Source organism: Aspergillus mulundensis (genome assembly GCF_003369625.1).
Source record: "Aspergillus mulundensis strain DSM 5745 chromosome Unknown scaffold_14, whole genome shotgun sequence".
Classification (NCBI taxonomy): Eukaryota; Fungi; Ascomycota; class Eurotiomycetes; order Eurotiales; family Aspergillaceae; genus Aspergillus; species Aspergillus mulundensis.
Genome location: NW_020797902.1, coordinates 665327 through 691171, shown reverse-complemented (window position 1 = coordinate 691171; position 25845 = coordinate 665327). Strand labels below are relative to the sequence as shown.

General features: G+C 34.6%; 4 protein-coding genes across 4 annotated transcripts; all 4 read left to right on the top strand.

Moving 5' to 3' along the window:
- Positions 1-1042: 1042 nt before the first annotated feature.
- DSM5745_10189 (putative LysM domain protein) lies at positions 1043-2753 on the top strand (the record flags this gene model as incomplete). Its single annotated transcript, XM_026752205.1, has 5 exons — positions 1043-1270; positions 1360-1685; positions 1762-1943; positions 1989-2201; positions 2272-2753. The coding sequence occupies 5 exons, from the start codon at positions 1043-1045 to the stop codon at positions 2751-2753; spliced, it is 1431 nt and encodes a 476-aa protein (XP_026599267.1).
- A 954-nt stretch (positions 2754-3707) lies between these two features.
- DSM5745_10188 (uncharacterized protein) lies at positions 3708-7282 on the top strand (the record flags this gene model as incomplete). Its single annotated transcript, XM_026752204.1, has 7 exons — positions 3708-4159; positions 4278-4329; positions 4390-4427; positions 4493-4521; positions 5178-5198; positions 5535-6392; positions 6438-7282. The coding sequence occupies 7 exons, from the start codon at positions 3708-3710 to the stop codon at positions 7280-7282; spliced, it is 2295 nt and encodes a 764-aa protein (XP_026599266.1).
- A 1606-nt stretch (positions 7283-8888) lies between these two features.
- On the top strand, positions 8889-10658 carry helE (3-ketosteroid 1-dehydrogenase helE; the record flags this gene model as incomplete). Its single annotated transcript, XM_026752203.1, has 1 exon — positions 8889-10658. One exon carries the CDS (start codon positions 8889-8891, stop codon positions 10656-10658), a length of 1770 nt encoding a protein of 589 aa, XP_026599265.1.
- Positions 10659-23336: 12678 nt separating this feature from the next.
- On the top strand, positions 23337-23783 carry DSM5745_10186 (uncharacterized protein; the record flags this gene model as incomplete). The annotated part of the gene is made up of 1 exon (XM_026752202.1): positions 23337-23783. The coding sequence occupies one exon, from the start codon at positions 23337-23339 to the stop codon at positions 23781-23783; it is 447 nt and encodes a 148-aa protein (XP_026599264.1).
- Positions 23784-25845: the final 2062 nt, after the last annotated feature.

The window sequence follows — 25845 nt, the reverse complement described above, 5'->3', positions numbered from 1 at the left end:
CGCCTGGGAAAGTATGGGAGCATCACATGTGGACTCTGCAGGACATCACAGAGGCAGAAGAGGCACCCCAGGTTCCTAGACATATCAACTGGCCGTGAATGGTCGGACTGTGGACACCACGACCAGGTCCAAGGTGCTAGATATCATGCCTCCAGTGCTGCTTCCGCACTCACCCTGCAACCTTACCTGGATTTCCCCGGTGAGCCCAATGCCTAAAATCACCCAATGACAAGCCCAATATCTAACCGCGAAAGGCAAATGCATACCTCCCCTGGAGGCTCCGAGATCGGCTTTATAGATCAACTTAGGGTTACGGGCGGTACGGTATTCGGCCGGCCCGGTCCGTCTGCTCCAATGAAAACGCTCGCTTTCCGAGGCCTACTAGCGTTCGTATATTCTGGCGGAGTGCGGCAGCCCCAGGCGAGGCTATGCTGTCTTGAGGCAGTCGTCCGGTGCTACCGGCCTAGCTGTACCCTTTGCCCAGGGGTGCAGTAGTGTGGAATGTGTGGAGCTTGGTTTGATGGCCACCCTTGTTCCTGCCGCTGTACTCCACGTTGGTGGTAATGCATGCATCGGCAACTGAGGCACGGTAGATGGTGTACAGATATCCGGTGAGAACCCCGTTGTAATCCTGACGGCATCTCCGAGCGCACGACTGTACCTACCTCGGTAAGAGCTTGATGCCAGCAGTAAGTCTCTCTACACCGAGTCATTGTGCAATACACCCATCATGGTATTTGCAAACTAGCCTGCGAAGAGAATTTTCTCGCTACCTCATTTCGCCACCATATGGCCTGACCCACTGCATTAGATGGCAAGAAGAGTGCACAAGGTGCCGTGTAGGGTTGCATCTAATGCTGGAGACAAAAATTGGAGATTGCGTCAAGAGCCAGAGCGTGTCTAGTCCATCTACTTCTCCGGCAAACCGGTAGTTCCTAAATCTCCTTGAACTTGCATATAATACGGCGCAATGCCAGTCTAAGTCTGCGAGTTGAGACAGACAACGACCGACCCCGGCTAAGTCGACTAGATCTCTTTTGCCATGCTTTACTCCACCCCTCAAAGGTTAGGACTTGCCCTCCTAGGCCTCGAGCTTTCGACTGCAACCCCCCTCTCAAAACGTTTCTCCAACGGCGACTTTGCGACGGGTGAGACTGACCCCGATGTGAGCACGGCCTGCACATACTGGGCGAACTCTATCTCGTCTAGCGATACCTGCGCCGACCTTGAGAGCTACTATGGGCTTACAATTGCGCAGCTTGTGTCTTGGGTACGTTGAAGCTACTCCTTGGGTTTACTGCCACCAAGAACCTACAATATGAACCGAATACTAATGAGACACCCTTGCCATGAGCATAGAACCCCTCCCTGTCCTCAACCGAATGTACTCTGAACGAAGGATGGAGCTATTGCGTCGAGTCGACAGACGCAGTCAAGCCCATCACAACAACTAGCACTACGTCCAAGACAACAGCGACAGTGACCACTACAACAGCGGCCTCGACGTCGACCACAGCCACAGCATCGGCTACGACAACGTCATCTGCAAGCAGCCCATCCCCTACACAGACCGGGCTGATCTCCTCCTGCAACGCCTACTACTATGTGGAAAAGGGCGACTACTGCCAGGGCATCGTGGACTCCTTCGCGAACTTCACCTTGCCGCAGTTCTACGCGTGGAATCCGTAAGTGTCCCTCGCTTTCTTTTAACAAAGTACGCAAGGAAGTGCTGCATACTGACCCGGCTGTACTCGGATACAGCGCCGTCCAAGACGACTGCTCGGGCCTGCAGGCAGGGTACTACGTCTGCGTTGGCGTCACCGGATCATCCGAGCCCTCTGCAACATCTACCACCCTGACTACGACAACCAAGGAGTCAAGCACAGCAGTGCCAACCTCCACAAGCCCCTACGAGCCGCAGCAAACCGGCCTCGCCTCCAACTGTATGTCCCTGCCCAGCCGCGCCACCTGACATGACACCGCACCAGGTACGCGTGCGTTGCAATTGACCACACCGGCTAACCGTCGCAATTGCTGCGCTGTAGGCAATGAGTACTACTTCGTTGAGTCTGGCGATACCTGCGCCGAGATAGCTAGCGATAACAGCATTGCACTGTCCAGTTTCTACGCGTGGAATCCGGCGGTGGGGTCGTCGTGCTCTGGTCTCCAGGCGGGCTATTATGTCTGTGTTGGGGTTGCTGGTATGTCCATGCATCCATCGATTTCACTCTCCCTGTCTTCCAGTGTTCTAACGACAATCTCTACACAAAGGCACCACCTCCACCTCCACCTCCACGGCCACAACAACAACAAAATCACCCTCCACCACCGCCAGCACCACCACAGGAACAGGAACAGCAACAGCCCCCTCCCCTACCCAATCCGGCCTCACCCCCTCCTGCACAACATACTACAAGGCCGTCTCCGGCGACAGCTGCTGGAGCATCACAAACGAAAAATACAGCTACCTAGCCGGAACCAGCCTCTTCTACGACTGGAACCCAGCCGTGGGCTCGGACTGCGCCAACCTGCAAGCCGGGTACTACTACTGCGTTGCGACGGAAGACCAGGGCCCCATGCCAGACACAGATTCCTCCTGCAGCGCGTGGCATCTCGTCGCGAGCGGCGATAGCTGCTGGTCTATTGAGCAGGAGTATGGAGTGTCCGCGGCGGACTTTGGCGAGTGGAACCCGTATGTTGGGGAGGAGTGTAAGGCGCTCTGGTTGGGGTATTTTGTTTGCGTGGGGGCTTAGGGGGGATGACTGCTTGCTTCACGTGTGGCTCATGCTTCAAATGTACCCTATGATAGCTTAGGGAGCGTAGGGGCAGGGCCGGATGCAGGTGTGCTGGAGGTGGATGGAAGTTCTGGGTAGTCTATCCACAGTCTGATATTGTATCGTACTTATCCCCATGGTGGTATTCAAGCTTTGGACAAGCGGCTTCGGATGGGATCTCAAGGCGTGGTGCCTAATGGGAAGCTACCATATGTGGCCTGGGTACCGGACGGAGAAAAACGCTACCATGTTCTTGTTCCATAAGAAGCAACCGTCCACTAACAATCGGTTGATCTTTGTATACTATCTTTGTTTCACACATGCACTACTCCATGTGTCTTTGGATTGATCACATTTGCCGCATGGGGTACTCATCCTTCAGTATGTTTCAATAGGCCTATGATACAGTCCGACTAGAGAGAACATTCCAAGGACGGGTCGATACGGTACAACCTTATAGGAGCATGCTAACCCATTTCAAGGTTCCAGCTTAGGTAGTTGCTCACCCATATAAATAAGACCATCAGGTCAGCAGGTGATTTACAAGTAAAAAGCCAAGAAAAGTCCCTACAATCTTGATATCCACCTGTCTGGGGTCGCTGCATTCTATTCCAAAGCTCACCCGCCACGATAGAATTGAGCATTTGTCCTAACTAGGTGGTGCGCGTCCCGCCGAGGCAGGATGGGTCCAGGGCTTTTTTCAGGAGGAGAAACAGGGCTCTACTGTATTGAGCAGGCGGCGGCACTTGCTATGGACGCTGCGGCTAGGGCGCGTGGTACGCCAGTTCACTAGTAGCCAGGTATGCGCCTGGAGCATAAGGCACTTGTATATTCACAGGGTAGCAGGGCAACTCAGGTGGCAAGAAAAGCGTTGCGAAAGAACATCTATCTACGCCGGGCCAATGAGCCATAACGCGCCGTTCCTACAATTAGATGAGCAGGCGGGCAGCCCGACTCCAGCCCAGCCACTCAAACCATCTCCGTCGACGGCGCAACAGACCTCATACTAACCCTAATGACATCCCCAGACCCCGAGTCCGTAGCATTCCACAGCAGGTCGTACTCCCCGTCCGAATCGCCACGCCTCCTCACCGAGAACAACGACGTGACTTCGCCCTCGGCATCTTCCACGAGGAGCGAATGCCCGTACCACCTGAATCTGTCCGTGACGTACTCGTCGGAGTCGGAGGCCGTGCTGTTCACGAAGCTGAGTTCGTGCGAGCTGGAGGCCGGTCCGGGAATTGCCAGGATCGCGTCCGAGAAGGGAGGATCTGCGGATGGTTCCTTGGGGTTGCCGACGAGGCGGCCGTTGGATGTTGTGACTGTTCAAACGGGACGATTAGTGAGGGATCCAAGGTTGTCGATGGAGGGATACGCGGATACATGTACGTACAGGAGACAACATCCGCGGCTGTTGCGTTTGCGGGCCTATTCTTGCTGATTATCGCGGCTGCTGTTTGTGGAAGGGAGTTAGCTCTATGCTATCTATCGATTGGGTAATAGGATCGGACTTGCCATCAGCGTAGTGGAGAGGGAGGCCACCGATGCCATCGCCGTATGCGTAGAGGGTGAATGCTTGCGCCAGCGACAGGCCTGCTAATGCAGGAGCAAGAAGGGGAACCGTGGTGACGAGCTTCATGTTGGCTTTGCGTTGTATGTCAGCGCAAGTGAGACTGGGCGTTGTAGGGATGTGAGATATTTACCTTATCCTGTGCTAGCGATAAACTTAGAAGGAAAGCTTTAACAGGTATGCACCTCACATTCCAGCAGTAATGGGTCCTAGAATGTGGGTTTTCTGGCTGGGACGTCCCCAGCCCTAACTAAGCTTGGTTGTTTGGTCCAAGCCATTGGAATGCAAGGAACGTCACCTGCCATACCCCAGGCACATATCTAGTCCAAAAGGTCGAATTATAGTTACATTCGCCGGAGATCCACCGAGGCGTATCCTCAGCATGACTCGCGTTAACTAATTATGTCCTCGAGAAGAGCTATTTGGCCAGCATTCCTTCATAATGGCGCATTCCTACGGGCGGCGTAGTGACTATAAGGTTATATGAGCCACGTAGAAAGAGTGGAATAATAGGTACAAAAAGGAGATGCGCATAACGTTCACCTTACACTCTTCCTTTGATTTCCAAGGTTGAGTATGGACCGCGGAGATTCCCGTGTCAAGGTTCATTCCAGCGAGGTCAGAGCCGGAATGAGCAGATGCTACGGGTAATAGTAGTTTATGTGTTTAGACTTTGGCTGTCTCGGTTTGCCAGGTATCTCGCTGACGCGGCGCCTCGAGACACTCTGGTTAGCAGCTCAATGGCCCTGGAGGGTTGTACCAACCGTGAAGAATGGGTTTCCTTGAGTAGGGAGCTATTTCTGTACCTAAGGCAACGCCCTAACGACGTATAGAGTGGGATACGCTCGAGCCTCGTAGGTATCTCCCCGCGGTTATCAATTCTGTAAATATAGGCCTGACGTGGTTGCTAGAATGGAACAGTGAGCAGGATACCTAGTTGTAGCGCTCGAGTCAGCTGAAATACCTGGAGGAGAATACGGTACGAGGATATGGAATGCTGCGTCCGAGCACCATAAATATAAGGGAGAAGTCATTTATGTATGGTCATTGGGACATTGCACATACCTTCGTCAGAGTCTCCCTTGTCTATCGACTTGTCCACTCACTTCATTTTCGTCTTTTCTCTCTATTCCCTCGTTCTATTCTTATAATAATGATAATATTAATTCCCATACTGCAATGCCTTCTAGCACTTGCAGCTGCAACATCCACTCCCCCCAAATCCAACCACACCATCTGCAAAGGCAACACCGCAACCACCCGGCAACAATGGTGCACCTACGACATCAACACCGACTACACAACAATCGTCCCAGACACCGGCAAAACCCGCGAATACTACTTCAACCTCGAGCAAATCACCGCCGCCCCGGACGGCCGCGAGCGGTTCGCACTGGCCATCAACGGGTCAATCCCGGGCCCAACCATCGAAGCAAACTGGGGCGACACCGTGATCGTGCATGTGACAAACAGTCTGCCGGACAGCCTCAAGAACGGAACGAGCATCCACTTCCACGGGATACGGCAGTACAATACGAATCCCATGGATGGCGTCGTGTCCATCACGCAGTGCCCGACTGCGCCGGGGAGCACAATTACCTACAAGTGGCGCGCGATGCAGTATGGCTCGTCGTGGTATCATAGCCATATTGGCGTCCAGACGTGGGAGGGCCTGTTTGGGGGGATTGTGATCCATGGGCCTGCGAGTCAGAATTACGACGAGGACTTGGGCGTGATGTTTCTGAATGACTGGGATATCAGCACCGTGGACGAACTGCATGAGGAGGCGCAGACGGTTGGGCCGCCGACGCTGGATAATGGGCTCATCAACGGGACGAATGTGTTTGGGGCTGACGGGGATGCAAATCAGACTGGGTGGAGATGGAATACGACGTTCGTTGAGGGCACGAGTTATCGACTTCGGCTGGTGAATGCCGCGATCGACACGCACTTCAAGTTCATGGTTGATAACCATACGCTCACCGTTATTGCGAATGACCTTGTGCCGATTCAGCCGTATGAGACGACGGTGTTGGATATCGCCATAGGTCAGTCCCCTCTCCCCCACCAGCCCCTACTAATGAATCACATAGCCCAACGCTACGACATCATCATCACCGCCAACCAAGCCTCCGTGTCAGAAAGCTTCTGGCTCCGCGCGATCCCCCAAGAAGCCTGCGCCGAGAACGAATCCGCCACCAACATCAAAGGCATAATCTACTACGGCAACAGCACCTCGCCCCCAAACACAACAGGCCACGCCTACACTGACTCCTGCGACGACGAAGACCCATCAAACCTCACGCCCATCGTCAACCCGCTCAGCGCCTCAGCCAGCCCCTTCTACACGGTCCCCGAGCCCGTAACCCTCGCCCGGAACGCGCAGAACCAGTTCCGGTGGTTCCTAAACGGCACGTCCATGCGCGTGGACTGGGCGGACCCCAGCCTGCTGGGGATCTACGGGAACCAGACGCTGTCGACATTCGCCAACACATCGGGGATCGTGGACCTGCCGAGCGCGAACGAGTGGGTGTACGTGGTGATCGAGACCGTGCTGCCGATCCCGCACCCGATCCATCTGCACGGGCACGACTTCGTGATCATCGCGCAGGGGGCGGGTGCGTATAACAGTTCTGCGGAGAATCTGATTGATACGCTGGGGGTCGCGAATCTGCCGCGGCGGGATACGGCCATGCTCAAGGAGGCCGGACACCTGGTTATTGCGTTCCACACGGATAATCCGGGGGCGTGGCTGATGCATTGCCATATTGGGTGGCATGCGAGCGAGGGGTTTGCGATGCAGTTTGTGGAGCGGTATGGTGAGATTCAGGAGCTGCTGGAGGAGGGCGGGTATGCGGAGGGGTTGCTGGGGAATTGTGAGAGTTGGGAGAGCTATCAGGAGGGGAATATGGTTGTTCAGGAAGACTCGGGGGTGTAGATGGTATTTGTACGTCTATCACATGTTTCCACGATGTTATAGCATTGGATAGGGAGGGAGGTAAACAATACATAACCCCAACCCAGCCCTCAGTGCTCTCTGCATCTGCATCTGCCTCCAACCACATTCCTGACTTCTCTCGCTGAGTGAACAAGCAGCCATTGGAATTTGGCACCTGTTGCCGCTGATGGCACGCCTTCGAATTGCAGATGTACTCGTAAATGGAGCGGTGGAAGAATTGCACGCGGTGCTCAGTATAGATCCCATCGTGGCTGGTCTGCAACTCGAGCATTCCTTTTGTCAACGAGTCCAGCTTGCGCTTGACAGACTCAACTCGTGCCGGTGCATCTTACAGCGCTCTTTGACAGTGAAACTGAAGTGGAAAGTGCGGGTCGTCAAGGTCATCTAACCATGAGAATATGATAGCTGGCAGATGTTGAGGGACCAATCGAATGGCAATAAGTAGTGGTTTTGCGGCTCCAAACGATCAAGACTGTCCACTCTATCCATTATTTGATCGAATAGCGCCATTAAGTCATCGGGAATGGACTCCAGCTTCTGGCGAAGCGATAGCCAACTCCAGCCAAAAAGGAGCGAGTTGCCAGTCGTGCCCACAGGAAAACGCCCCGCGCTCGTCTGACGATCTCTTCCGCGAACTCTTGGTACCTGATTACATAGTATTGTTTAATTGATTCAAACTGAGGATCCTTCTCCATCATTGCCTAGCAGTATCCACCGATATCGGTCTCGGTCCGCGTGTGTAGGTGTATCTGTTTCTCGGAGCAAAGCCTGAATAAATGCATAAACTCGGTATAGGGTCGACTGCGCACACACATTTTCACGCTTCGAGATCGGGTCCATTCATTTAGATTCTTTGCAGGGGTCCAGTAATCAACACTGTCCCTTAATATTCACCAAGTCCGTCTATAAACAGGCACACTCGATAGTTCGAGGTACCAGGTAAGTTGATGAGCCTGATGGACGCTGCTTCGACCTCTTGCTGGCGGAATGTTGGCAGACCCTGCAGAGACCAAGATCCGTGGACCAGCCCAGCTGCGTAGGGTAGCTCACCATGAACGCGGGGGCTGTCGCAAAGCAGTTTCATCAATGTAGGGTTGACTTGCCAGACAGTCCAGCATCGCGTACTCCAGCATGTTCCAGAGCAGGGATATCAAGCTAACCCTCTCTTCCCAAGTACGCCACACGTCTGCAGTGTCTGCCTTCGTCCCAGAATCAGGGCAAATGTGCGTGCGGTCTGGCTTGCCCAGTCAGTCTAGTCCTGGTCTAGAACCCGGCCCCAAGCTTCTGTCCTACCTACCCTACTGTAGTCTGCGGTAAAATCGACGAATGACAACCTTGGATAGAAGGTCCCGACCGGCGAGGTAACTAATCACGCCAATATCAGCTCTGGTATAGCCAGGGAAGACGGGGGGAAGAGTGCGGGGAAAGGCGCTGTGGAAAACGCCGTTTGTTAGAAATATCCATTTGAAATCCTACGTGCTTTTTTTCTTCCCTTCTTACGCATATGCTGTTATAGTGGAGATCTTTGAGGATGCAGTATACGCGACACCTAAGACTCCTAACACCCCGTCGCTATCCTCCCAGGATGAGTTTTAACCCCAGTCCCCTCCCGCTTATCACCACACAGCCAAACCCACATCCATCACGACTCCAATCCGCCACCAGAACTCAAACCAAGACAGCAACCCCAGAATTCGCCGAAGAAACCGACCTCCTAATAATCGGCTCCGGCGCCGGCGCCCTAACCGCCAACCTCCGCGCGCGAAGCCTCGGCCTGCGCAGCATACTCATCGAGAAAGAAGACCTAGTCGGCGGCGCGTCCGCAATATCCGGCGGCGGGTTCTGGATCCCATGTAACCCCATCTCCGGAGTCGCGGACTCCAAAGACGCAGCGTTGACGTACTTCGCGCAGGCTGTGGGTGATGTCGGTCCTGCTTCGTCTCTCGAGAAGCGAGATGCGTTCGTCAGCAATGGGGCGCGGATGGTTGAGTTCCTAAGGCAGCACGGGTTTGAGTTCCATGTTAGCAAGGGGTATCCGGATTATTATCCGCGCATGGAGGGGGCGATGGGTGGGGGTGGGAGGAGCTTGGAGGCGAGGGTTTTTGATATGAGGAGGGTTGGGGTGTGGGAGGGGAGGATCCGGCCGTCGGGGATCCCGGTTGCGATGTATACGCATGATGGACGTGTGTTTTCGCGGGTGTTGTCTTCGGTGGTTGCGTTTGGGTATGTGGTGAGGAGGATGCTGCCGCTGTTTGCGAGGATGGTTGTTGGGCAGAGGCCGGCGAGTATGGGGAGGGCGTTGGTGGGACAGCTTCTGCATTTGAATCTGAAGCATGATGGGGAGTTTGATCTCAGGACGCAGACAGGCTTGTCGAAACTGATTCAGGACCCTACGGGCAGAGTCGTCGGAGCTGAAGTACGAACTGCTGACGCATGTACGTCCATCCGTGCAACAAGGGGCATCATCCTCGCAGCCGGGGGCTTCGCACATAACAAGGAAATGCGCGAGACATACTTGCCCAGCCCGGCAACCACAGACTGGACAAGCTCGCCCCCAGGCGACACCGGCGACGCAATCCAAGAAGGCATCCGGATCGGCGCGGCGACAGCGTTGATGGACGACGCGTGGTGGGGACCAACGATCATCGATCCCGTTACGCTCAAGCCTCACTTTGCATTGATGGAGCGCTCTGTTCCTCACTGTTTCATCGTCGACTCGAGCGGTGCGCGGTTCATGAACGAGGCAGAGAGCTATACCGACGCCGGCCACGACCAGTATACGAGGAACGAAACAGTCAAGGCCATCCCCGCCTGGCTGATTCTCGACTCAAACCATCGCGAGAGGTACATGCTAGGAAGGCTCCTTCCGAAGAAAAAACCTTCAAAGCAAGCGCTCGGTCAGGGTGTAGTCATCACAGCTACCTCGCTCGCGGAACTCGCCCGGAAAACCGGCATCGATCCAACTGGTCTCGTCGCGACAACAAAGCGGTACAATGAAATGTGCAAGACAGGCGTTGACGAGGATTTCGGCAAAGGCAGCAACGCCTACGACCAGTTCTTCGGCGACCCTGTCGTCGGTCCGAACCCGAATATGGGACCGTTGCTCAAGCCGCCGTTCTATGCTACCGCGGTCTGGCCGGGCGATCTAGGCACCAAGGGCGGACTGTTGACGGACGAGTTCCAGCGGGTCTTGGACAAGGATGCAAATCCTATCCCTGGTCTGTTTGCCATTGGCAATACTGCAGCTAGTATCATGGGGCGGACGTATCTGGGTGCGGGATCGTCGTTGGGACCGGCGATGACGCATGGCTATATCGCGGCAGATTTTATCAGCAAGGAGCTTGACGCCAAGTAGTGAGATGCTTTTGTAGAGGCTGGGTAAATGTATCGTGGTATGGGCTTACTGGAGTCCCGGAGGCGGGTGCTTAAGGGTTGTTAGGTAGGGTTGAGGCATGACTGCAATTACAGTGGGTGGACCGTACTAAAAGAAATAACTAGTTACTATAGGTAGAAGTCTCTTGTATTACATGGTGTGCTAAGCTAGATATTTTAGGAATAAATAAAGAGTTTTATAGTAGCTATTTAAGCTAAAAAAACCTTTTTTTATTAAAGCCTTAAGGCCTTTAATAGCCTTAAGTACTTACTTTTAATACTTTTTTTATTTATATTAAAGATTCCCTTAAATTAATAAGCTATAAGTTACTAGTATAAAAAAAGTTTTTTTTTTAAATTAATAAATTATAAGATATTAGTACTAAAAAAAGGCTTTTTTAAAAATATAATTTATAAGCAAGTATTAAAAAGTTAATAATTAAAATAATAAAAATAATAAATTATAAATTTTTAATAAAAGCTTTAGGCACCAGGTGGCCTAAAAATAAAATAAATAATAAATAATAAATTAAGTAATTTATAAATTTAAGGGCTAACTAGCATATTATTAGGGCCGACATTAATCCGGGTCACGCTATTAAGCAATGCCTAAGGCACCTAGGTTACACCACTGCAAAGTATTAATATTACCTATATAAGATACTTTAGGCACCTATTTAGCTTAGTAAACCTTATTATTATAAATTATTATATAAAACTTAATATAATATTAATTTTAACTAGAAATCTTAGCTTAGGAACCTTAGGCTTTAAATATTATTTAAGTAATAAATTAAAAATATGCCTTATATTAAATTACCTTAATAATTATAAAAAATAATTATAAAAAATATAAAAATAAAAATATTTAAATATTACCTACTTTTTAAATAAAAATAGCTTAAAAAATTACTTAAAGGCCTAAGGCCTTTAGGTAAAACTTATATAAAAAAATTAAAAGCTATAATATATATAATTTTTAAGTAATTTTTTTAATTAAATTAATTAAGGTTTTAAATACTTTATTTTTATTAATTAAAAATACTTTATTAAGCTTTATTATTTTTAATAAAAAAATACTTAGGTACTAGGGCGCTCTTATAATTAAAATTATTTTTTTTATTAATTTTTAAATATTATTAATATAGTATTTTAAATTAAATTTTTAAATAAATAAAAATAAATAAGAGCTATTTTAGTTAAAATTTTTAAAATATAAACTTAAATATAGAAAAGTTTAAAATTATTATTTTTACCTAAACTTATATTATTAATATTTAATAATGCTTTTGTTATTAAAGTTATTAACTTAAATAATAAACTAAATAACTTACCCCCTTTAATAAGTAAGGCTTAAAAAAATTTTATATAATATATTAACCCTTAATATATTATAATAAGTATTATTTTAATTAAAAATATTATTTTAAAAATACCTATAGCTAGGCTATTTATTATAATATTATAATAAAATATATTATTAAGACTAAAGCTTAATAAGGGTAAGTAAATAACTTAATAAACTAAAAAATAAGCCACCTTTACCTGCTAAAAATTTAAAAGGGTTATTTAACGTATTAAGCTTAAATAATAATAATATTATTATAGGTAAAATATTACTTAATTAAAATTAAGTATATAAATAACCTTAAATATTTACTAGAAATAAGGCTATTAAAATATTAATATAATAATTATTATAAAATAAGCCTAAGCTAAAAAAATTAAAACCCTTAAATATTAAAATTTTTAATAATAAAAACTTAATAAAGCTAAAAATATTTTTTAATAATTTTAAAAATATATTTAATAAAGCCCTTATATAATATAACACTAAAATAAATAAAGTTATATACTTAATAAATAAGGTTAAAAAATATAATATAAGTGGTGTGTAAAGTAAAAAAAGCTTATTAAACTACTTATATAAGTAATATTTAAAAAGTTTATATATTAATAGTGTGGTTTCATCGCCGGTGTTAATGCCTTAGGCCACTTTATTAGCCGTGGCAATGCTAAGGCCTAGAAATATTAATAACCTTAAAAAAATAATGTTTAGGCCTTACCACCCTAAATAAAAGTTATATAAATTGCTTAAAGGCCTTAATAAATAACCTTTAAATAATTTTATATTTAGTTTTTTTTATATTTTTTTAATTACCTAGTCTTACTAGCCAGGTAATTCCTAGCACTAGTATTATTATATTTAATAATATATTTTTAATTATTTAATTAATAAGCTTCTTTAATATTATAGGATTTAATTATATATAGTAATAAAATAATTATAATACTTAATTATTAAGGCTACTTAATAATATATTTATAGTAATGTCAGGGCCAACATTTTTTTATTTAATATTACTAAAGCTAATTTACTGTTAGTTTAAAGTTAGTGCCTTAGGTAATTTAAGCTTTAACCTTAGGTTATTAAGGCTTGGCATATTTTATTATTATATTAGGCTATATAACTTAACTAGGTTATTAATATTTAAGGTTTTAATTATTAATTAAGCAAGGCTAGGGTAGGCCCTAAGTATAGGCTAAAGTAAAAACCCGTGTGTAAAGTATTTAAACCTATATTTACTTTTTAATTAAAAATAGCTTAAGCATAGCTTAAAAATTTATAAAAGTAGCCTTAAAACTAGCCTTTTTTTTAAATTTTTAAGTAACTTTTTTAATATTATTTAATAGGGTTTAAAATACTTTATTTTTATTAATTAAATTTTTTTATTAATATTTTTATTATTAGTAAAAATTTTTAAAACTTATTAATTTTATAGTTAAAGTTACTTGCACCTACTACTTTTTAAACTTTTTTAATAATAATATTTTAAACTAAATTTTTTTAAGGTAAGCAAAGGTAGTTTATAAGTATTTTAATTAAGGTTTTTAAAACCTAGACTTAAATAGCTAAAAAAGTATTTTTTTTTATTTATACTTAAGAATCCTATTATTATTAAAAATAATTAAAAAAAAACTTAACTTAAATAATTTAGTTTACTAGCTTAATAAAGTATAAGATAAAATATACCTTTTACTTTATTATTTTATATTATTACTAAAACTTATTAATTTAAAATTTATTATAACTAAAGGTATCCCAAAGGGAAAGTAATTTAAAATTATAATTTTTAACTTATTTATTTTTTAACCTTAATATAATTAGTATTATATATTAAAATTAAAATATTTTTTAAAAAAAATAAGAAAAAGTTACCCCTGCAACCTAAAGCTAAAATAATATTAAATTATTAATTTTTATATTAATTTTTTTATTAATCCCCGCGCTAATTTTCTTATTAATATTTTTAATAAGTTTTAAAAAAAAATTAATTTTAGTAATTTTTTTAATTTTAATTTAAAGTTAAGCTTAAATAATTTAAGTTATTATTTTAAAGCTACTTTGCCTTTAAAACTTAGTGCTAGTAAAGCTAACTTTAAGGGGTTTAAAAGTTTTAAATATATATAAAAAAGGTATTAAAAAGCTATAAAAAATTATAAACTTTATTATAAAAAAAAGGCTTTTTAGGAGCCTAAAATTAAGTTTAAAAAAATTAAGAAGTTAAAAAAAATATATAACAAAGCTTAAAATTTAATTTAAAAATTTAAAAAATTATTTTTATAGCGCCCCTAAAAGGGTTTAAATAAATAATAAAAAAATTATATTTATTATTTAAAATACTTTAAAAAACGCCTGTAATTATTAAAAAGGTTAAGTTAAACTTTAAAATAACAAGTAAACCTAGGTAAATTTTAAAAAATTTATATATATATAAATTAACCTAGTTATAAACTAGGGCTACCACGCCGCCTAGTATTTTTTAATTAAATAATAAAATACTTAAAATACTATTTTTTAAAAATTTTACTTTATAAAGTTAGGCCTGTATTTTAATAATTTAAAGTTTAAAATATAAGTACTTACTAAAACTTATAATAAAAATATTTATTTATACTTAAAAAAGTTAAAAAAACCCCTAAAAACTATAATTAAAGTAAATATAGTAATAATTTATATAAAATTTATTAATAAGTATAATAAGGCTTTAAAAGCTAAAAAAAAAAGTTTAAAGCTAGTTCTAACTTTAAAAATAAAAAAAATAAAAAAAAAAAAAAAAGTAAAAAAAAAAGTAGTAACTTATTTTTTTTAAAAAAAAAAGAGTGTTATAAAAAAAGGGTTTTTATTTTAATTATAGTAAATTAAGCTATTTATTAAAGGCCTGTTTAAATAAAAAAAAGCCTAAAAAAATTAGTAAAAAATAAATAGTAATTTCTTGGTTTTAAGTTATTAAAGTTATATAATTTAAAAAAAAAGACTACTTTCCCTATTTTTATAAATTTTAAAATATAAAAAAATAAGGTAAATTAATAATTTAAGGTATTACTTAATATTAAAGCTAATATTAATTTTATTTTAGTTTAATATTTATAAAAATAAGATATTAAAATAAATACTAACTATATAATATAACTAGTTTAATATATTAATAATACCTTTATTTTTTATTATAAATGTTTGCAAGCCCGTACTTAGGTTTAAAATTTAAAAAAAATTATAAAAATATTTAATTTAATATATTATATTATTAATTTTATTTATAAAAATTATTAAGTAATCCTAAAATAACCTTAAATAATTATAATAAATTTAAACCTTTACCTTATTATAATAAAATTAACTTAATAAAATTATATACCTTTTATTAAAATTAAAATATTATAAAAGTTTATAAAAACTATATATAAAAAACTAGTATTTATAATACTTTATTAATTAAAAAAAATTAAAAAAAAGTAAAGGTGGTCCTGCCACCCTAGTATATTTATTAAAGTAAAGTTTTTTTTAAGTAAAAAGCTGCTTAACTTTTAACTAGTAAAGTAAAGTATAAAATTTTATTAAAAAAAGGTAAAAAGCCTTTATAAGGTTTTATTTATAGTTTTTCCTAGTATAAATTATAAATATTAAAAAAGTATTTTAATAAAATACTTTAAAAAAAATAAATTAGGCTATTTTAAAGCAGCGCTAAAATACTAGTACTTTTTATTTAAAAATTTAATAAATTTTTATATTTTTATATTAACTACCGCGGTTTAAATATAATAATTAATAAAAATTATTATTTACTACTATATATTAATAAGCTAATAAATTAACTAGTAAATATAAAATATTTTATTAAGCTAGATTTATATAACACGTATTATAAAATATAAATTAAAAGGGGAAATAAATAAAAAATAGTATTTTAAACTTATTATAATTATTATAAGTATATAATTATACCCTTTAGCTTAATAAATATACTAGTTATATTTTAATTTTATATAAATATAGTTATAAGCAGGATTTTTAATAAATTTTATATTATTTATTTTAATAATATTCTTATTTTTTTTAAAATAAAAAAAAACATGTACACCATGTTTAAAAAGTTTTTAATTAATTAAAAAGGCATAATTTATATACAAAATTATTAAAATATAGTTTTTATAAAAAAAAGGTAAAGTTTTTAGGCTTTATTATTAAATAAAAAAAATATTTATTAATTTAAACTATAACCGGACTATTATTAATTAGCTAAAATTAATATTATTTTATAAGTTATAGGTTTTTTTAGGCTTTATAAAGTACTTTTAATATTTTATTTTTAGTTATACTAAAGTAACATGTTTAATAACCTAGCTTTTAATAAAAATAATAAAAAAAAATAAAAGCAGGCCTTTTTTATTTTTTACTAATATAAAAAATATATTTAAAAAAATTAAGTTAAATTTTACCAGGCTACTAGTACTATAACACTTTAATTTTAAAAAAAAATTCTTATTATTATTAATATATTAGGGTTTATTATTACTAGGATTATTATATAGCTAAAGTAAAAAAAATTACCTAGTAAAAAAAATAGAACTAGTAGTGTTTTATAGCCTTTTATTTTTATTAATTATATAAATTAAAGCTTTATTATAAAATTTATAATTAAAAATTATTTATAATAATTAAGTACTTTAAAAAATAGTATTACTATTTTAAGGGCTTTTTATATTTTATATATATATAGTATAATTATAATAACCTACGCTACTTTTTTATAATAAAAATTTTAAATTAAAGGCAGGTATAATAGGTAAAATTGCTCGTGGCTTATAATTTTAAAATTAAGTATAAATTAAATAAATATAATTTAGTAAATATATTATTATAATAATTAAATTATATAATAAAAAATAAAAAGTATTAAGTTAAAATACTCCCTACTTTATAAAAAAAGTTAAGTTTATTTTTTTAATAAATTATTATTAAAATAATACTAAAGGACCTAGCTATCCCTTTGCGTGGTTAAGCTTATAAATACTTAAAACTTTTAAGTTTTAAAATATTTATTATAAAAGTAGTAAGTAAAAAAGAAACTATTAAACTAGTTATAAATACCCTTTAATAATAATTAATTATAGTTTAATAAAAAACACTCTTGCAGGCTAATTATAATAATAGCTTAAAAATATAATTTTTATTAATTTAGGGCAGGCCTTTTTTATTATTAAATAATATAAAAAAAAGAACTTTTTTTTATAAAAATATTATTTATATACCTTTTATACCCGCGTTGTAATATAAGATTATAAAATAATATTATAATAATTTTTATATAAGCTACTTTAATTATAAAAAAATTATTAAATTACTTACCCGTAAGTTTTAATAAAAAAAGCTTAATAAAAATACGCGTGTGTATATTAAAAAATGTTTTTTATATTAAAGGTTTAAGGTTTTAAAATAATTATTTTAAAAAAGTTTAATATTTTTTTTAGTACTAGATATGCTATAAAAAAATATTTTTATAAATTTTATTATTAACCTACCTTTATTAAAGTATAAAAGGCGTGTTTATAATATAATTTTAGTAATTATAAATTAATTTAATAAAAAAGTAAAATATTTTTTTATTATTAATAAAATTACTACAAAAAAGTTAGCTAACTTATTTATTAAAAAAATTATATATAATACGGGGTTGCCCCGGAGCATAATAATAAATTAAGATTTATTTTTTATTTTAAAATATTAAATAGCCTTTTATTAAGCACTGTATATTAAGTAATAACTTAGTATAATATATTATTTTTAATTAAATAATTAAATTAAGCGCTAGAACTAAATACTTAAGGTGTATTTATATATATATTATAACTATTAATAAAGTAATTAGGTATTATATTTACTACTAGCATGTTTTATTTATAATAACTTAAAAAATAACTTAACTAGCTACGCTTTATTTATAATAAATTATAAATAAAAACTAGTAATTCCTGGGCTTAAAAACCTAGGGGAATTAATATTTTATTTTTTTATTAAAAAGTATTTATATTATTTAAAATAGCTTTATAAAAACTTATAAAATTATATAAATAAGGTATAAAAAAACTAGGCGCTTTACTATAATTAAAAATATTATTTAATAAAATTTAAGGTTAAAAATAATATTTTAATGTTTTTAAAAAACATTAAATTAATATATTTAAGTAAAAAACTTAACCTAAAGTATAATAGTCTTTTTAAAATTAAATTTATTATTAAAAAAACAGGTATATTAGCTCTAGCTTACTAGTATATATAAATAGTTAAAAATTTATCTAGTATTTTATATTTTTTTAAAGCTATTTATATAGTAAAATAAGCCTAAAAAAAAGTAATTACTAATTATAAAGTTAGTTAATAAAAAAAAAATAAAAAGTTAAGGCTATTTTTAAAAAATAATATATTTATAAGTATAATAAATTTTTTATTAAGTAAAAGGGCTGGCCTAGCTATAAAAATTTATAAAAACTATTTTTTAATTTTAAGCATGTATAAAAAGCCTTAATAAATTATAAAAAACTAGCTATAATAATACTAGTTTATTACTAGTTTAAAAAAAAAGGTAATAACTTTACTAAGTTAAATACCTTTTTTTACTAGGTTTTAAGGTTTAATAAACTACTAGTATTATTAAAAAATTATTAAACTATTACTTAATTATTACTAGTTACCTATAGTTTTAAAAAAGGGTGCAAAATTTTTTATTTTATAAGGTTTTAAAATTATACCCAAGGCTATAAATAAAGTAATTACCTTTTTTATTTTTTTATAAAATTTTAAGGTTTAATAAACTATAGCTAGACCACCGCCGGCTTGGTATTAAAACTTATTTTAAATTATAATTTAAAATAAAAAACTATATTTATATTAAAGTTAAAGTGTTAAAAAAAAATCTTTTATTTTTTTAAAAAAAAAAATAATAACTAGCTACGCGGTAAAAATTATAATAAAAAATTATTATTTAATATTAGGAGCAGGAGCAAGGGCCTTTTTAGGTATTTTTTTTTATACCTAATATTTTTTAAAAAAGGAGGTATAACGGGCTTATTTTTTTAAAAAAAATATTAACAAACTAATAGCTATTTTAGCTATTATTAAAATAGGCTAGGGGCTATTTAATAATAAGCTAAAAAAATTAAATAAGCTTTTAAATAACTAAAACTAATATTTTTATTATATAAATCTTAGGGCTTATTTTCTTATTATAGGCCTTTATTATTAACTTTACCTAGTAGGTAAATATATTTTAGTAATAAATATATTTATTATAATTAGCAGGATTTATATATTATAAAAAGGTAATATTTTTTTTTATATAAAATGGCAGGGGAAGGCAAGTGCCCTTATTATAAATATAATAAAAATAATTATACCTAGGGACTAAATAAATATAATTATTAAAATTATTAATTAACTTATTATTTTTATATATTTAAATATACTTTGCACACCGTAAGTAGACCTATTTTTTATTAATTAATATTTATATTAAAGCTATTTTACTAGCGGACTAGTTAAAAATAAGGTATATTTATAAAAAAAAAAGGCTAGAAGTTAAAAAAAAGCCTAAGGGGGTAGTAGTATAAAACCTATAATAAGGGTATTAATAATAATAATAGCTAGTATAGCGCAAGACAAAGCGGGGAAAGGTAAGTTAAAAGGTATAAGGGTTATAATTAAATAATAAAATAGTTATTATAAAATTAAAAATTAATATATTTAGTAAAGTATTAGCGGAGCGCTATTAGTTAATAATTATTAAAGTAAAAAAACTTATTAAATTATTACTTATAACCTTACTATATATTTTAAAGGTGCTTATTAAATATAAGTTATATTAATTATTATTATTATTATTACCGCCCAAAAACTAATTAAAATTAAAGTTTTTAAACTTAAAAAAAATAAGTATAAAAAGAAGTTAGGGACGCTAAGGGCTTTTAAAGTTAGTAAAAATATTATATTAAAAGGGTTTTATAATTATATTATAGTAGGAGTATAAGGGGCAAAGGCAGGGGTATTTTAAATTACTATAATTATAATAAGGCACTTTTTTTTACTTATTAAAAAGCTAGGGTAGCGCTTAAAAGGGCTTTTTTTTAGTTATAATAAAAAAAAGGTAACTTTTTATTTAGTAAAAAGTTTAATAAGTTTAGGAGTTTATAAAATTATAAATTATATTATAATTTATGCTTTTATACCAGGTATTATTAAAGCGCCGCCTTTTTTTTAGTTATAAATAAATATTATATTTTATTTAAAGTGTTATAAATAATAAGAATAAGACACTAAATTTAATATATTAAATAATACTTTAATAAATTTAAAAGTAGCAATAATAAAGCTATGTTTAGTATTAATATTAATAATAATAGTAGTATTTTATTATTATTTTTTTTAATTTAGTAGCAGGTCGCGGATAACCCTTTAATTAAAAAAGAAAAAAATTATTAAGGCTAATATTTTTTTATTTAATATTACTAAAGCTAATTTATTATTAATTTAAAGTTAATACCTTAGGTAACTTAAGCTTTAGCCTTAGGTTACTAAGGCTTAGTATACTTTACTATTATATTAAGTTATATAACTTAACTAAATTATTAATATTTAAGGTTTTAGCTACTAGTTAGGCAAGGCTAGGGTAGGCCTTAAGTATAAGTTAAAATAAAAATTTATATGTAAAGTATTTAAACTTATATTTACTTTTTAATTAAAAATAGCTTAAGTATAACTTAAAGGTTTATAAAGGTGGCCTTAAGGCTAGCCTTTTTTTTTAAATTTTTAAGTAACTTTTTTAATATTATTTAACAGGGTTTAAAATACTTTATTTTTATTAATTAGATTTTTTTATTAATATTTTTATTATTAGTAGAGATCTTTGAGACTTGTCGGTCTTACAAGTAAAGCTTATTAATAATATAAACTACTTGATATTACCTGTACTTTCCTAGTAAAAAGAATTAAAGCTTAAAAATTTTTTAAGGGGCCTAAAAGCTATATAAAAAATATTAATAAAAATAATTAATAATTACCTAACTTAAAAACCCCTTTTATTAATATTAGTAAAAAACATTTATTTAATTATTATTTTAAAAAACTTCGCGCTTGGGTAGTAAAATAACTAAATTTTTTTATAATTAATAATAATAAGGGTTATTATCTTACTAGTATATTTAATTAAAAAATTATATTTTTAATTATATAAATAAGAAAGTTTAAAAAATTTTTAACTAATAATTTAACCTTAGTTATATAAAAAAATCTTATAATAAATATTATTACTACTAGCTTTTAAAATAAAGGTAATAATTAAGGGTATTAAGCAAGGGTAATATTTATGTTATAAAAATTATTAAAAAAAAATTAATAACTTTAACTAGTGTTTTATTTAATTTATTAAGACTTTTTTTTAGTGTTTTATTTAACTTTAATTAATTAATTATTATAAAATATTTTATAAACTTAATTAACCTTATTAACCCTGTGGTTATTGCGTAATATAACTTATAAAATATAAAGGTTAAGTTTTATTAAAAGTAAACTAGCCAAGCTAAAGAAACCTAAAAATTATTTATTTAGTTTATTATTTTAAATAATATATTTTATAAATATTAAAAAAGTGCCTAAAACCACTTGTTTACTAAAGAACCTACTACCTAAAAAATCTTTAATTTTAAGAGTATTACTAAGTATAAAGGCTATATTAACTTAAATATAGCTAAAATATAGATTTAAAACATAAACTATTATTTTTTAATAAATATATTTTTTATAGCTAAAGCTTTAGCAAGTATAAAAAAGTCCTAGTTACTACTCACTTTTTATTAATTAAGCTAAAAAGTATTAAAATACTTGCTAGTATTAAGGAAACTAGAAATAATAATTAAATTAATTTTTTAATAACCTTAAAGTTTAGGTTTATTAAAACTATAAGAAGTATTTTAGTGCCTAAAAATATTATTTTTATTATTAAAATATGGCCTAGAATAATATTAAAATATAAAACTATAATAACTATTTTTAAGTTATTATAAGCTTGCTTTAACACTTAATATTTATAAAAATTTAAATTATAAACTTTATTAATAAAGTTAAACTTAAACTTTAGGCTAAATAAGCCCGTGACCATAATTACCTTAATATTTTTAAAATAATAATTAAGCGCTTTACCTTATATAAGTAAAGCTTTTATATAAAAAAATTTACTTAAAAAATCTCTAGTAATTATCCCTTTTTATTTAGTTTTAACTTTAGTAAAAAATTTAGTTATTATAACCTAAATACTATAAACTTAAGTATTATGAAAACTACTTTAGTTAAAGTTTTTATTTTAACTCACAGAAAACTATTCCATTTTTGGCTCTGACTCAAAAATTATTTCTTAACTTGCGCATTATCTTCTCTGATTCTCGACTGTGCTTCTTCATAGCCCACAGCACGTAATACGAAAATCTGGCATGCGGGAAGATGCACTCCAAGGGCAAGACTTTTTTGTAGGACACTAGCGGGTCAATCTCCGGTGAGCCAATGTTGACCTGACTCGTATTACTGGAACCCCTCTTCAAGCGATGAGGTCTTACGGCATTGAATGTAGGTTAAGCTAGGCGTCAAAGGATGTCAGTGTCGGGTCGGGAAGAGCATACATCGTTAGATAAATACTTTCTTCTGACCCGCCCAAAATCTTTTCTCATGAGTAGAATCCCGAGCTGCACCATTCACTTTCTAGTGAGTTCTCTGCTTCTAGTTACAATTCTCTTTGCTTGCATACAAGGTATATTCCACCTCAACACATCCTTAAGCAGGTTTGACCTTCAGTTAACATGCTAGATGTGTGAATGGCACGAAATCCTTTTTCACTGTGGCTGTCTTGAGGCCATGAACCTAATCCGAAGGCACGCGCCAGGTGCAACTTGCACTGCAAGTACAACAAATCCTCGTCAAACCATCACCACTACGATTCGCGAGGAAGGCAGAATCTGCGCTGCTTGTCGTTATCCCACGCCTGACAGTGACAATAACGCGTGATCTGACGTCTATTTGACTGCGGAGCAGTTGGTGAGGAAATTACACGCAGAATATGGTCTGTGAGGATGTCTGCATTTCCTTCCTAGGATGATACTACGGGTTTTGTTGGTGTACCAAATGGAAGATTTGATTGTCTCTAAGCAACAGACTGATATGACATAAGCAACCCATCAGGTGACTCCTGTGTCACGTAGTTTATAAGACAGCACTTTCCCGCAAGCTTGATCCGTTCAGCTATCCCCTCCTTACTTTTTCAATTGTAACCCGCTTATTATGGATGAGATCAACCAACAAGTGTCCAGAGTACTTGAGGACACGAAAACAATTCGGATCGTTGCCGATATACCTACGAAACTTTTGGCCTCCGACAACTATTTTGCTTCCGCAGCTAGTTTTACCGAGCCATTCAAAAAGCATTGGGAAACACAACATATCGTGCGATTCATTGTTGTTGATGTATATCCTCGGCATACATATGTTATTTACGACATCAACAACCACCGTTATCACTATGAAACCGCTCATAAGCAGACCTTTTCTGTTCCGGTCTACATTCTCCGCTTCAAGAGCAACAGGTGGATGTTCTTCAGACAACAAACAGAGGATCAACGAATCGCTAGAGACATTGCAGAAGTGCACCGACATGAAGGACAAAATGCACCACCTTTTTTCGCGGATCATATTAAGGGACCTGTTTACCTATCGCCCCGTACAGACTGAACCCTGGACCGAAGTCTTCCAGAGTACTGTTGATGAGTGCTTCTGATTGCTCGAGGACCAAGAAGTTACCAAATCAAACTGCCACCAAAATGATTTGGACCGATCCCAACACCGCATCCACGGACCGTCAAAATGTACCACGGTAGGCACAAGAGCCTCATAGCAATAAACTGCAGATCCATGCACCAAGATGGCGATGAGGCGCAGCTGATCGGAAACTAAAGCTTACTTGTCTGATACTCCTAAGACTGCCTCGAAGCGCACCGGCTATTACATAGTTCTGAACTGTCCTGTCCTTCTATAACATTTTCTGTTCTACCTGTTCAAACTCCCTAAGTTTAATTGGTTAAACTCTGGTCACCTACGGATTCTAACTTAGTCATGGAGCTGGACGTGCACCTTCTGCCCCACTTCGGCAGCGCCCAATGGGTCATCCGGCATGGGCCAATAATCTGCAGCTTGGCATCTCCTTCCGAAGGCGTAGATCGGGCACCTGGAAGGGCCCATCCCTGCCGCGGTGCAATTTTTTGGAGTTATGGATGCCTCAGGCAGAAATAGGTAATGTAAGATTAGAATAAGAATTAAGGGGTAAATAAAATATAGGATTTCTTTAAATTTTAAATAAATAAGAATATAAAAGTTTAATAACTAAATATAAAAAAGTTTAAGCTATATTTTTTTTATATTTTATTTTTTAATTAGGCTATAAGATCCGGCTAAAGTTAAAGGTTAATTTTTTTTATTTTTAAAATTAATTAAAGTTATTTAATTAAATTTATTATAAAAATTTAAAAAAATTTTACCTTTTATTTAATATACCCCCTAGTGCTTAAAAAAATAAAAATATTAAAGCTAAGTATTAAAAATAGCTTTAATTTTAATAAAATTAAATTAATAAATAAATATTTTATAGTGCAGTTTACTAAAAAGTTTAATAAAATTATTTACTAGTTAATTTTTTATTTTTATTTAATTAACTTTAATTTTTTTATTTTAATACTTTTTACATAGCTAGTGTAGTGGGGTTGCACCCTAACATTAATTCCTGTAGTACTTATAGCCTTGTAACCTATCTTTTATACCTAGTTACTTATTTACCCTAATATATATTTTTTTACTATTATTTTTATTTATATTATATATTATCCAGCCCTAAGCTATTACCTTTATTTAATTTTTTTAGCTTTTATATTTTAATATTATCTTTTTATATATTAGTAATTTATACAGGGCATGTTTTTTTAATATTATAAAGGTAAAAAAGTGTTTATTAAACCCTTAAAATAAAAGTTTTTAATATTAGTAGCTATACCTTAATAATTTAAGTACTTAAAAATATTAAAAAAAAGGGGCAAAAAACTATTAAACCCTAAAGGTTAAAAAAATTAAGTAGTAAGTATAAATTAAATTTAGTAAATAAAATAGGTAGGCCATGTATAAAGCACCTGAATAATTTTTAAAAAATAATAAATTAAAAAATCCTAAAAAATACTAATTACCTAATAAATATAATAAAGTAAATAGTAAATTTAATAAATTTAATATAAATATAATAAATAAATTTAAAGTAAAGTTTTTAGGGGCCTACTTAGGTAATTATACTAAATATTTAATAATAAAATAAAAATATTTTATAAGTTTTTTTTATAATTATAAAGTTTTACTTTTTATTAAGTATTTATAAACCTAGCCCTTTAAAAAATTATTTAAAACTTTTAATATATATAAGCTTATTATTTATTTATTAACTTTTATTATTAAGTAAAAGTAATAATAAAAATATTAAATAAATACCTATACTTATAATTAAAAATTTTAGTAATATAGTTCTTATAGCTAAAGGTAGGCCTAGTAATATTATCAATAAAATTTATATATTTTTTAATAAATTTTATAATAGTAATACTAGCACTTTTAAAAATATAAAAGGTATAATAATAAAAATATTATTTTTTATTAATTATTTTTATATTAATTCCTGGTACCTTGGGCATATTTATATTTAATAATAAAAATATAACTAGGTTTTTAAAGGTATATAAGCAAGCCTATAAAAACTAAA